Source organism: Sphaerodactylus townsendi, linkage group LG01 (genome assembly GCF_021028975.2).
Source record: "Sphaerodactylus townsendi isolate TG3544 linkage group LG01, MPM_Stown_v2.3, whole genome shotgun sequence".
In the NCBI taxonomy this organism is placed as follows: Eukaryota; Metazoa; Chordata; class Lepidosauria; order Squamata; family Sphaerodactylidae; genus Sphaerodactylus; species Sphaerodactylus townsendi.
This window is the reverse complement of record NC_059425.1, coordinates 161,165,336-161,178,585: the sequence shown is the minus strand read 5'-3', so window position 1 is coordinate 161,178,585 and position 13,250 is coordinate 161,165,336. Positions and strand designations below refer to the sequence as shown.

At 39.5% G+C, this 13,250-nt stretch overlaps 1 protein-coding gene across 3 annotated transcripts in view; it reads right to left on the bottom strand.

The window, feature by feature from the left end:
* The window catches only part of GREB1 (growth regulating estrogen receptor binding 1), a 100,823-nt gene that overhangs the window by 67,619 nt on the left and 19,954 nt on the right, over nucleotides 1-13,250 (bottom strand). For all 3 annotated transcript variants that reach the window (XM_048498713.1, XM_048498732.1, XM_048498722.1), the window contains exon 2: nucleotides 5,996-6,152. In XM_048498713.1, the coding sequence (XP_048354670.1) occupies nucleotides 5,996-6,152 (157 nt within the window). The remainder of the gene's footprint in view (nucleotides 1-5,995; nucleotides 6,153-13,250) is intronic.

The following is a 13,250-nucleotide window of genomic DNA, read 5'->3' as shown; positions in this document are numbered from 1 at the left end:
TTTTATCCTTACAAAAAACTTGTGAATCAGGGTACCCAGTATGTGACTGGTGAAGGTCACCCAAAAAACATCCACAGCTGACTGGGGATTCAAACCAGAGTCTACCCTCTGAGGCGATTCAAATCAGGGGGTATCCTGTGAAATAACTTCATTTATTACAAGAAAGCAAGAACCAGAAGGAGGTATGGATCAATCTAAAGGTATCAAATGGAAAGAAACTTCTTAGGAAGGAAAACATTTGCTTGCATATCATACTGGACTAACCACTGAAAATGTGAAGTAGGGCATCTGAACCTGCTGAGGCCCCTCCCTAAATGTTCCCTCCACAAGCACAGCCTCCAAATCTCAGAGTCGGCAACCCTACAATCTAAGCAGCTTGCAGTATTCGTAATGTTCAATTTATAAATACACCCTTGCAAACCCACACAGATCGTGCATAGCTCAGTAAAAATGTATCTTTAAATAACCAAAACCAAACTTCAGTTCTGTCAAATTCTATACCACTGGAGGCAAGTACTTTGCAGTAAAATAAGATTAAAAAAAAAAAACACAAGGCCTAAAGGAGAGAACAAAGAAAATGCCACTTGATTTACAGCCATTACTGAATTAGACTTTGAATTAAACATGAGCCATGAAGACGAACACAGCATCCCTTCATAAAGACAAACAACATTGAGTTAACTTGGCAAAAGGTAATCACAACAAATTATGATTATACCAAAGGGAATGTGTTAATCTCTGAAAGCAGCACAGCTGCAAAACAAGGGAGAAAGCAGAAAGACCATACAAAAAATAACTAAAAGCTATGCAAAGTCAGCAGCCTTTATGTTTGCTTCACTGATGAGCATGTTGTATTAGTAAGAAACGGTCATTGTCTGTAAGCTACTGTCTGGTGTTGCCCTCCAGTTCCAAAGATGCTGTCTAAAATGTTTGATTGGATAAATACAGTTTTTGTGAGCCGCATGATGCAAGGAACACAGCATTCACAAACACCTTCCGATGCTAATGTATGTAACTAATCTACTTTTGGCATACAATTGCATCAATAAAAGAGTCAGATGGCAGAGGAAATAGCAATGAGCATTTAAAGGCTGCCAGTCGACACTGTTTCTTAGTTAACTTGCCCGTTTTTAAGACCTTTCCTTTGAGGAAGAGTGAATGACTGCAGCCCCAGGGAGCACGAGTGGTTAAGACGGATTCTATGATAGCAATTACTGCTAGAATGGGGTGGGGGGTAGGGAAATGAGCACGTCATTAATTGTACAGGCAGAAATGTGGCTTTTTGCAGGGAACAAGCAAGAACAATTTCCCCTTCTGCCAACAGAGCAGCATTTTCACTCAACCAAGAAAGGAAACACTGTGGATGATTCTTTTGCTTTCAATTGACAGAAAAGAGGAAAAAATAGATTTTCTTCCGTCCCTTATAGCTAAATACATAAAAATAGGTTCCAGACTCAGACCCACCTAAAACCATGCTCCATCCCCCAGGGTCAAAAGGTGATGCCCCCAACTCTTGCCAACACAAACATTTATTATATCATAGTTGGCAAGTTAAATATGGAATGGGTCCCTAGTCAGATCACCGTCTTTTTTTTTGGGGGGGGGGGGGAGAAAAATTCCCAATTTAAGAGTCTATTTAGGGAAAGCAATCTGAGCAGCTGTTTCATATGGCCTTCTAAAATTTCCACATAATTATGATAAAGAAATTAAGAACATTCATAGGCTGGCAATTTCATCTTGAACATATGCAAGAATGAGCCTTTGACACTTGCTGTGAATTGGATGCATTTCCTGCCAAAATTTCTCCATCTGCTGGGTGAAATGGTCTAGCTAGGTCATTTGTCTACTGGACACCATTCAAGTGAGGAATTTCAGGCTTAGCTCTATTGGAGACTGCTGTATGGGAGCTCTCTTCCACAGCGAGAGAGAGTAGGATATGTGAAGGGAAAATCCCATATTTTGACCACTCCTAAGAATATACTTTACTCAAGGAAGCATCTGGGGGGGATGACATATTCCCAGGTCACAAACTATAGGATATTGCTGTTGTGAAAACACATTTCCCTCCGTATTTAGGTGGGCCATTGCCATTTGAGGCACAGAATGTGGTTGCATGAGAGTTGGGAAGCCCATTTATTGGATACTATCCATGATATCACCAATGGCTGGTTCCACACAGGGCAGGAAAAGGCACTCTCACTACGGAAGGAGCAATGGAAGCAGCAATGAATGAGGTGGAGGCAAGTGGGAACAACCTCTGCTCTACTGCGGGGGGGGGGAGTGTCTTATCCATGGGGCAACTGGAACAGCAGCCGTGAGCCTAGCCGTGGCAAGGACTTTGGACTGGAGAAGTCATCACTGCACCCAAATGCCCTACTGCCATACTCCCTCTTCTGCTAGCCTATGTACAGACATTTAAGGCAGCTGCAGTAATGGCTTCAGGGAACTATACAACCTAATTATGCAGCTGCCTCAATGGTCAGGGCAGAAACAACCCTGGTAAGCCCTCCCCCACCCCTCAAGAGAGGAATGCAAACAGTCTTTCTGTTCCTGAAGGCAGAGCGTACTGTTCCTCCTTCCTGCACATTCATGATGGTGGCTCCTCCTCCTCCCATCTGCCTATATATCCACTATCCGAAAGAAGAATTTGGATTTATACCGTGCTTTTCTCTCCTGTAAGGAGACTCAAGGTGGCTTACTCCTTTCCCTTCTTCTCCCCACAACAGACACCTTGTGAGGTAGGTGGGGCTGAGAGAATTCCAAAGAACTGTGACTAGCCCAAGGTCACCCAGCAGAAATGTAGAAGTGGGAAAACAAATATGGCTCACCAGATAAGAGTCCACTGCTCTTGTGGAGGAGTGGGAAATCAAGCCTCGTTCTCCAGATTGGAACCCACCTGCTCTTAACCACTGAACCGAAGTGGCTGTCTACAAGACTATATATATGCATGGAAAGTTTACCTCAGAACTCTTAGCTGTGTCGTAGGATTGTAGTGTGGTCTCCTTCCATTTCTCCGATTATACTCATTGCCTGCCCTGCAGCTGCTTGCAGAAATCTCAACAGGCCTCTGCTTTTTCTTAACTCCACCCACCAACTTCCTCTTTAAAGGCTCAGATCTCATCACACCCAGTAGTTCCAAGATAAAGGCCTTTGTTAAAGGGCTTTAAATTTCAGTTATATTGCTGTACCTGAGATGGCAATTATATCAATATTATAGCCCTTTCCAAAAATAACCTCCCCCAGAGGCAAAGCAATTCCCTGAACTACACTCTACTGAAGAAGGGAAACAAGTCATAGAACTGATGTCTCCCCCCCCCCACTACACTCCCCCCTTTTTTCCTGGTTTTCAGAGGCAATAAAAGACAGTGATTTTGCTGCAATTCTGTTTATTGAAGTAATAACAAATTTGAAAAAGGGAAATGGGAGAGGTGTGCATGGGAGTTCAAAGGAGTAGGAGAGGTTGAAAATGGGTGGAGGGAAGACGCCTGGGGCAAAGCTGTGCTCACTGGCAAATGTCCTCCACTCTGGCAGCAAAGAAAATTAAAGTCGCACTTCAACCGGTATTGCTTGGCACAGGGAGAATGGAAATTGAAAGCGGGGCTCAGGAAAATACATCGGTACAGGAAATTTCGCTGCAAAGGATATTCATCCCTGTTGCACAGCAGATACCTGATGCATAATGGGCCTATGAAAGCATCCAAAGGGCTACTTGTAATGCTGAAGCATTTCTTCCATTATAAAGGAAATAAATATGACGCGGGCGCTCTCAAGATATATAACGTAAAAATAATTCCCCAGACCTTCTATAAAATCCCAGTGTGGATAGAGGCCTTTAATTTTACATCAGAAGGCCTACAGGCCCCTTTTCCAACAGTTATTATGTATACCTAATTGTGCAACCAATCCAGTCATCTGTTCAGAACTTGGACAGCAGGGTGTGGATAACAACTTTTAAGTAATCATTAAAAAATCATTTCATTTCTCATTCAACAAGTTTACTAACTAACATGCTGTTTAATTGGGGAAAATGTTCTTATAGCAATATATTTAGGGAAATATTGCATTAGGATTGTTTTAAATCCTTAAAAGCTTTAATTCCTAATGTGACAGAGTTCAACAATTTAGAAACGTTCCCTGTGTTCTAGTGTTTCCCTAAAGATCATATGTCCTTCGTTTTTTCTAGCTCAAGACTTCTGTGGAGAATGCTGTACAAGGAAGTTTACAATATAATCCTAAAAGGAGTTTCACCCACCTAAATCCACTGGTACCAATGGGTTTAGAAGAGTACACTGCTGTTTAGGATTGTACTGTTAATTAATTTAAAGGAAGTTCGCAGGAGGGATCCGACAGGAAAGTACTGAATAAGAATTTCATTCATAAATTCAAGACAGTGTGTGCTCTGTCATTTAACAGGGACCTTAGATTCCTCACTATTAATGCTGCTAATGTCCTATTCCTTACAGTTGTTATACTATCTCATTTCATCTTGTATTAGGTTTGATGTTCATTCTGCTATGCTGTTGTTGTCTGGGAGTGTCTCCCACCTACTCTGTGTGAATAGACTTCTGTTTTGATTGGATCTTACTTATACCAGGCTCTCTTTAGCATTCCATATACATATACACAACCCAGGTCTGCTGGGGGTGTTTAACCAAACTTAATTCATGTGCACTTCTATGCATCCAAATAAGCCAACTTGGAGTAACCAAAAGCTCATGATGAAATAAATTTGGTTAGCTGTTAAGGTACCAGTGGACTTCTGGACTTTTTTCTGATGATGTTGTTTCCAGTTGTTCCTCATTCTGGTAGTGGACTCAGGAACATTGCGATTCTTACTAAACTTAAAGGAAAGCTGAATGGTGTGTTAAATCCTTTGAACATTAAAAACAAAACAAAATCCTGTGTACAAGTGTGGAAAACTGCCCCCTTATACAAGAACAATGGCTGTAGTCCCACAGTAGTGTTTCCCAGCTGATGTCATAATCTGCTTTGTGACAACAAATTTTGTTACTGAAGAAAGTCTCAGGCATTCTACTTGGAGGATTAACAGCAGGAGCAGATGGACACTTAAACAAAGGTTATGTTTTATCATGCAAATATCTTTGTTCCTCAAGAAAAAATGGAAGGAAAGAATTTTAAAATGCATAATCAGATTTGTTCCTAAACAGCTTTTTACATGACACTATGTACAATAATTTAAATTAATAACTGAATGATTTTAATACAAGTTACCAAGGATTGCCATACTCCATCAATAATTATATTTCCTATATCACTAAGACAGCTTTGAAAGGACAGATGCACATACAAAGGCAACACCCAGGAAACACTTTTCAATTCCAATAACAAGAATACAGAAATTAGGAGGAAACAGTTAAACGGCTAAAAATACCTGTAAATAGTTTGATCCATACAATCTTCTGAAGTTTTGCAATTAAAAAAAAAGTTTGACTTAATCGTTCAAGACAATAATCCTGTGAGTTTGACTGAGGAATCTGATCTTTGTGCCTAAACATTTCACGTCCCAAGATGTCATGGATAAAGTGACAGTGAAATAAAATATTAATTGCAATGAAACCCCAAACTACACAGAAACATACCATAACACCATAACACATAGACAGAATTTCAAACTTAATCCAGGAATTAAGCATATGGTCTTAGTTCTATTTTGTATTCATTGCCAATATGAAGATGATCTGAAAACATAAAATGGTAATATTTTACATTATGAATTAATGTATTATATTAAAGGAAATCCGATTTATTTTTCGCTAAAGTTGTTAATAATGAACAGAATTACAGAAGAAATCTGCTAAGAGATTTTTATCTTATTCCAAGATAGCAAGAAAAGCAACTATAAACAATGCAGTTTGGGATGCCATAACAGAACAGAACCTAAAGCTATGATGTTATACATATCTGCATGAGAGTAAGCCCCACTCAAATAAAAAATGCATATGTGAATATAAGTGCCAAACCCAATGCTGCTTACCTTCAAGAGAAGAAAGTTGCTGCTCTGCTTCCAAATACAGCTGTGAAAAAACTGGCCGGGGAACTAAATTGTTTGACCGGAGAGAGGCCTCAATAGAATTATGCAGCACTTCTTCAAAGCGTGTTGTCTTGAGTTGCCCAGCATATGAATTTCCCATCTTCCTGAGAAATGAGTTTGAGGAAGGTGTTTTTTACTATTATATGTTAAAATGTGTGTGAGAGAGACAGACAGACAGAGAGAGAGAGATCAAGTTTTTTTCCCACATATTAAGAAAACAGAAGAACCCCAAAAGGGCATTCTCACAACAGGAGCAAGTTTGATGTTGTCCTTGTTGAGAGAGGAACCAAAGTTAAAGACATTAATCTCACAGATCCTGAGGGAAAATGCCAGAAATACACAGTCACAGATTTCTGTTTTTCATTATAAAAACTCTTTCTCAGGGAAAGAGGAGAGGAGATGTGGACCAAACTGTCATATCTCCCTTCCTCTCCCCACACCCAGATCCTCTGTAAAGATTAAAGAAGCTTACTTACACATCAGCTACCTCAAAACTATTATTGTTTGCAATGTTAAACATAGAGCTTTGATAAAAGAGCATGTATAGCGCTCCAGACAGCTAAATAGCAACAGTTTCATTTTCTACGGTTGCACGTGCCATTTTGTTTCCCATGGCAGCATTCAAAGCATGAATGATTTCAGAACATATAAATGTAGGTTGCTTTCATATATGTCATGATATGGACAGATTTATGGAGGAGAAGTTGATCTATGGCTACCAATCTTGATCCTCCTTGATCTGAGATTGCAAATGCCTTAGCAGACCAGGTGCTCGGGAGCAGCAGCAGCAGCAGCAGAAGGCCATTGCTTTCACATCCTGCATGTGAGCTCCCAAAGGCACTTGGTGGGCCACTGCGAGTAGCAGAGTGCTGGACTAGATGGACTCTGGTCTGATCCCAACAGGCTCTTTCTTATGTTCTTATGATATCCTTAAGTAGGAATATTGGCAAAAGTGGCTTGCTATCAGGATTTCATGTGTGTACTTTGAAGAGAACTATACCTTTCTGGAATACAAAGCATTCTGAGTGTTATAGTTTATGGAACCAACTAAAATTTGATTCAGTACAAGTTAGCCTTTAATAAGTGCCACTGGATAGTAGTCTTTACAAGGGAATAAATCCTACTGAATTCATTGTGATTTAGTTCTAAATTAGCTTTTGCTATGACTAACAAAAATCCCTGTACATTTTATTGGACTTAGGCCTATTTGGTGACAATAGTAGTGACTTATATGTGCAAACAGGCCTTGCAGAATCAAACACTGTTGGATCTTTCATCATGGAGAGTGCCTATGGTATTGAGTTTACAGCGTCAGGTTCTAATTCCCACTTTAGTCACAAAACTCACCAAGTGACCCTGAATCATTCATTTCCTCTTAGTTCCACCTATTTCTCATGGTTACTGTGAAAAGGGGATATCCCCATCGCTGTATGCCACTCTGAGCTCCTTGGATATAAATGTGAAGAAATCTGAAGAATAAATGCTACATCATCTCAAAAACAATTTTTTAAGCAATTGGTTTACATATTCATCAGCCTATCAGTCAGCCTTGAAAAGCTTGAGTGCCAAGAAACCAGATTACAAACGGGCATGCATAAACCAGATCTTAGCTGCATTTAATTCCTACCCTGTCATTGCCTGACTGAAAACTTCTCATCAAAATTAACGTCTAAGTGCCACGAATTCAGACAAGAGGCTGCCTGAAAGAAGGTAACTAATTTTTTAGAACAAAGAAGCAGAGAATGCTTGAGCAGAGGCAATGTTAACCTGTACTGATGAAATCCTATCCTGCTCTTTTGCATGGTGAAGTGGTTAGGGTGACCGTGAATCAGTAAAACTTCCTCAGCCTAACCTACACAAAGTTGTTGTGAGGGTAAAATGAGGAAAGAAGGACCATGCAAGCCTCCTTGAGCTTCTTGAAGAAGAGTAGGATAAAAAGTATTAAATGAACAAATAAATGAGCAGAAACTCATTGCATTTGAACCATGTAAACTCTAGTCCCAATAAAGCCAGGAAAATATGTGACATTTCTGTTCAACAAGGGTGTGTGTGGTGGCGGTGGTGGGGAATAAATACATGTTGGTGACCCTGAATGTGCTATGTGAAGTAATAAAATGGCTGTTGGAAGCTTGACATGCTGGGCCCCACTTTCTTGTGCTGTTGAACTCCTGTATCTGCTGCACAGATTTATGCCTTTCGGTTCTTCTCAAACACAAGTGGGTGGTGCAGGAAGAGATTTCAAATGTCTGTGAAATTCCAGACAATGGTCAGAAATTGATCAGCTTTGTTTGAAAGGCCTCATATAAAAAGGAGGAAATAGGGGAGGGCACCAAGTCTTACAGCTACAATAACTGATAAATCAACTGATGCATCCCTCATCCCTGCAGGTAATGCTGAAGCATCATACAAGAAAGGACTCAGGGACCAGTTTTAAGTCTGCATCTTTGATGGGCAAGAGGAAGAATAAAGACCACACAAGAGTGGATCAGCCTGCCCTGCTTTTTTTAAAAAAGCAGTTAATATAAAAGGATCACACACAGCTTCAAGTGTGAAAATAGCTCATGTACTATATGATGGGGAAGCTCTATTCTCTCTGCTAAAATAAGACCAGGAGCTGACTGTGGTATAGACCATGAACAGTTAATATCAAAATTAGATAAAGTTGAAGAAAAACACTAGAACACTCACAGTGCAAAAATACACTCTAAGAAACATTCCTGAAGAGTTTAAAGATAATGTTAAGAACTAATTGGCATCATTAAATTCAAGAATAACCTGAAGATCTATGGGTTGAAGCCAGAGATATTATCAAGGAACAACGCACAAATATTCCTGTAGCAAAAAGAAATTAAAATCTCAATTGATGACTTGATGAAACTCTGAAAATTACCAAAGTTAGATAAGAACTAAAAGTAGACATTGGCCAAAACAGAACCAAAAGTTGAAATGAAGCATTCCAGCAACTGGTATGTAGCAACTACTATAATAACCAATGTAAATAAATAGAAGAGAACAACTTAAAAGGAGGAATAAGAGATCTGTTCCACAAGATCCAAGAAATCAAAGGGAAATTTAAATCACGGTTAAACATGCTGAAATATCAATATGGAAATACATTAACTGAACATGACAAAATGAAGAAAAGATGGGAACTATATACTGAAAGACTACACAGAAGAGATTAACGGGTGACAGTCTCCTTCCAAGAAGAATCTTTGAGATAAAAGTGAAGTGCAAGTTGCACTGAGAGCAATTGGGGAAAACAAACCACCAAGAGTAGAGAGGATATTACTAGAGCTGCAAGCCACATAAACCGAATCCATCAAAATCTTAACAAGAATATGCCAACAAATATGATAAACAAAACAATAGGCCACAGATTGGAAACACTTCATTTACATTCCAGTTCCAGAATAAGGAGATGTTAAAGACTTCCTCACATGAATTGATGCTCAACAAAGACAGACTTCTGAGAAATGTCAGGCTGAGCAGAACACTCTTAAGACTCCAATGGTTAAAGGCACTTTTCACTCTGAGCCATAGCCATCCATGTACAATAGCAGGCCTATAGTGTGCTAGCATCAGGGTTGCAACATCATGCTGCTTCCTTCCTTATCACACCTCCATGAGCAATACAACCTAGTTGTGACCTTGATCGGGGGCAGGGGGGGGTTGAACATTTTCAGGAGCCATTGGGACCAGTCAAAATGGTTACTACAGTGGAACCTCGGTTTTCATTGCCTTCGGTTTTCATCAGTTTAGGTTTTCATCGATTTTTTCAGTGAAAAATTTATCTCGGTTTTCATTGATTTGCCTCAGTTTTCATCGATTTGCAGTAAGGTGTAGGGGTTTGTGGAGAAAAATCACCTGGACAAAGCTGTTGCGGGCTGTGTCTGCAACTTGTTTAATGACAATGTCTTGCCCCATTTCAGACAAATCTTAAAGAGGTGTCAGAAACAGACCCCTTGGGACAGCTTTCTGGTGCGACATTGGTCCACTGGCTCTGATGCTGGTCCTAGTGTTCTTGTTTGTTACTGTTTTCAGCATTAAATACTATGTTTATTCACCAAAAATATGTTTTTGGTATTTTTTGGGGGGGTGCCCAGAATGGATTAATTAAATTTACATTAATTCCTATGGAAAAGTTTGCCTCGGTTTTCATCGGTTTCGGTTTTCATTGATTCTTTTCGGATGGATTACCAAAGAAAACCAAGGTTCAACTGTATTTATAATTTTTTTAAAAAAAAAGAACAAATGGCAGCTAACATGTACAAGCACAAGTCAGGATTTCAAAAGACAAAAGGAAAAGGAAGAACGACTACACTGTGAGAAAAGAGGTCAGAAGATTTTATTTCCACTAGGTATCGGTGTCTGTGTGAATACTGAAAGTGTAAATGGTGTAGTATAAGTACCTGAAAACTTAGGGGCCTGGCCATGGATGAATTTGGCCTTGATTTTGAAGAAAGAAACATTGATTGAGAAAGCAACAGGTGCACCACAAAAAACTAAGAGGACAGATAATGAGGAACAAGACATTCTAGAGGGGGTGGGGAAAAACTTTAATTAATGTTGACAAAGCAAATACCAACAGTGACAAATCTATCAGAATAAATAACTCAAGAAAATTAGGCAAGCTGAAGAGGACACATGAGAGAATAGAATAGAATAGAATCTTTATTGGCCAAGTGTGATTGGACACACAAGGTAAAGATAAAGGTAAAGAGAAGATAAAAAGGTAAAGAGAAGATAAAAAGTTAGTGCAAAGTATGATACAAGATATCAATAGGATTATCAGAAAATGTTAAGAGCATACAAGAAAACATACACAAATTGTGAAAATTAAAGAAAAGCAGAAAGGAACTGAATCGCATGAATGGTCAGATGAGTGCAACATTTTTAGGAGGAAGTATCTTCTGAACATTAGGAAACTCTATGGACGAAAGACAATTTTTACAGCCAGCCAAATATTTACAAGAAATTGGTCCAAGATGTTTTATTGGTGTGTATCACTTCAAAAGATATCAAGTAGCATGACAAGAATTACAAATGGAAATGTTGGATATGTAAAGGAGTGGATGGCATCTTTTTATCATAGGTGGGTGTGTAGAAATATAAACATTGGAAAGAAATACATACAGGAATTCAGAAAAGTTTAAAAATCAATTTGATATGGCTGCCAAGAGTATGTTACTGGAAATATTGCCCCCAAAAAGCATTCAAAAAATTCAGAAGAATGGTTTCAATATATGATAACAGCATTATACTTGCAGCGTCTACTTGCAGCAAAATGAAAAGCAGAAGGAGGTACAAGTGGAGAGAACTTGGAAAGCAAACTAGCTGAATATGCAGTGATAGAAAAATTTTGCCCAGTTCCCCCTCCTAATTCAAGCCATATGGGGGGTTTTTTTGGTTACTGTAATCCATTTGGTTACCACAACATCCAGCATCAGTGCTGAACAAGTCTCAGGAGCAAGGGGAAAAGTCATATCATGAGCAGACTTGTGTCACACCACAGAATTGAAACCATTGTCTTTACCACTGCCAAAGGTTAAGGTGTCAGACTAGGACCCAAGAAACCCAGATTCAAATCCACACCCACACCATGGAAGCTTGCTGGGTGACCTTGGGTCAGCCACACACTCTCAGCCTTGACTCTGGCTAGTATTTGGATGGGAGACTTCCAAGGAATACCAGGGCCCTGATGTGGAGGCAGGCAATGGCAAACCACCTCTAAACATCTCTTGCCTTGAAAAACCCCACCAGAAGTTGTCATAAGTCAGCTGTGACTTGATGGCAAATGAATAAACAAATAATCAAATCAAGACATGCTAACCAGAGGCTGCACAAAAAAGGGTTTGTGGAAGAAGAGAAAACAGCCTTTTGAGAAACAATAAAACGTCCATTGTGACTTTTTGTGTTCCCACAAAAAAAAATACTGAAAAATTGCACTTTAGATCATAGGATTTCTAGAAGAATAAAAAGCAACATAACAACACAACACATTTTGGTAAAGACTCCACAAACACGATTTTTCAGCTACACTGTTGAATTAATGGATTACGGATTCATGCATACTAGAAATTGCCTACCTAATTCATCTGAACATGGCCATGCTTTCTTGAAAATGTTTCACTACAATATTTGACACTCCTCTTCAAAAATGAGTTTGCCTGCTGTTTATGAATTAAAGAAGCACAATCTTTTTTTAAGAGATTCCATAGCTGACTGGTGCATTCTGACCGCATCTTTCTCTGAATGTGTGCATAACCCACCAGTTTCTTTTGCTAGTTTAATGTTTTAACATGTAAGCATCACTGAAAAAAATGTTTGAAATATTATCCATGCTGATGCTCTTTATCTCTTCAAACCCTTGATAAGCCACATTTGGCACACAGAGATATATGGCAGGAAACTGTCCTTCAAATATGTGGGTATGAGTTTGTGAAGGGCTTTAAAGATCAAAACCAGCACACTGATTTAAACTTACAGATTGGCAACCAAGGCAGCTGTTCTAAATGGGCAACATATGTTCCCAGTGGCAGGCCCCTGATAATACTCAGACTACTGCATTCTAGACCAGTTGAAGTTTCTCATGTGTCTTTAAGGGCAGCCCCACATACAGTGTGTTGCAGTAATCCATTTGTGAGCATGGATCAGCATGGCTGGATCAACTGATTCTAGATCTAGAATCTAGATAACAAGAGTGCTAGTGAATCTGATGCAGTTAACAGAGGGTGCTCTTGGCCACCGCGCCAACTTGCTTTTCAAACAAGGGAAGGTTCATGAGCACCCCTAAGCTCTTAACCTGCTCTGAGAAAGAATGGAGTGGTCAACTATGTGAAAGGTTGCTGAAATGTCCAAAACTATCAACAGGGAAGATCACCCCCTGCCAAAGTCTAAACAAATATCGTCCATGAATCCAACTAAAGCAGTCTCAGAACAAACCCAGGCTTGAACCCAGAGTGAAATGGATCAAAGACAAATATGTCATCCTGGAACCCATGGAGCCACCACACCTTCCATAGAAAAGGGAAATGGGAGACTAGCCGATATGTCAGTCTGTACATGGAGGCAACAAAGGGAGAAGCTCATGATGAAAGCCGAATGCACTTTTTACAATTAAAACCAGTCCCCATGAAATAAAACTCTGAAATATTATAGAGCAAAGATAGCCTGTGTTACCAGATCAGTGTTCCCA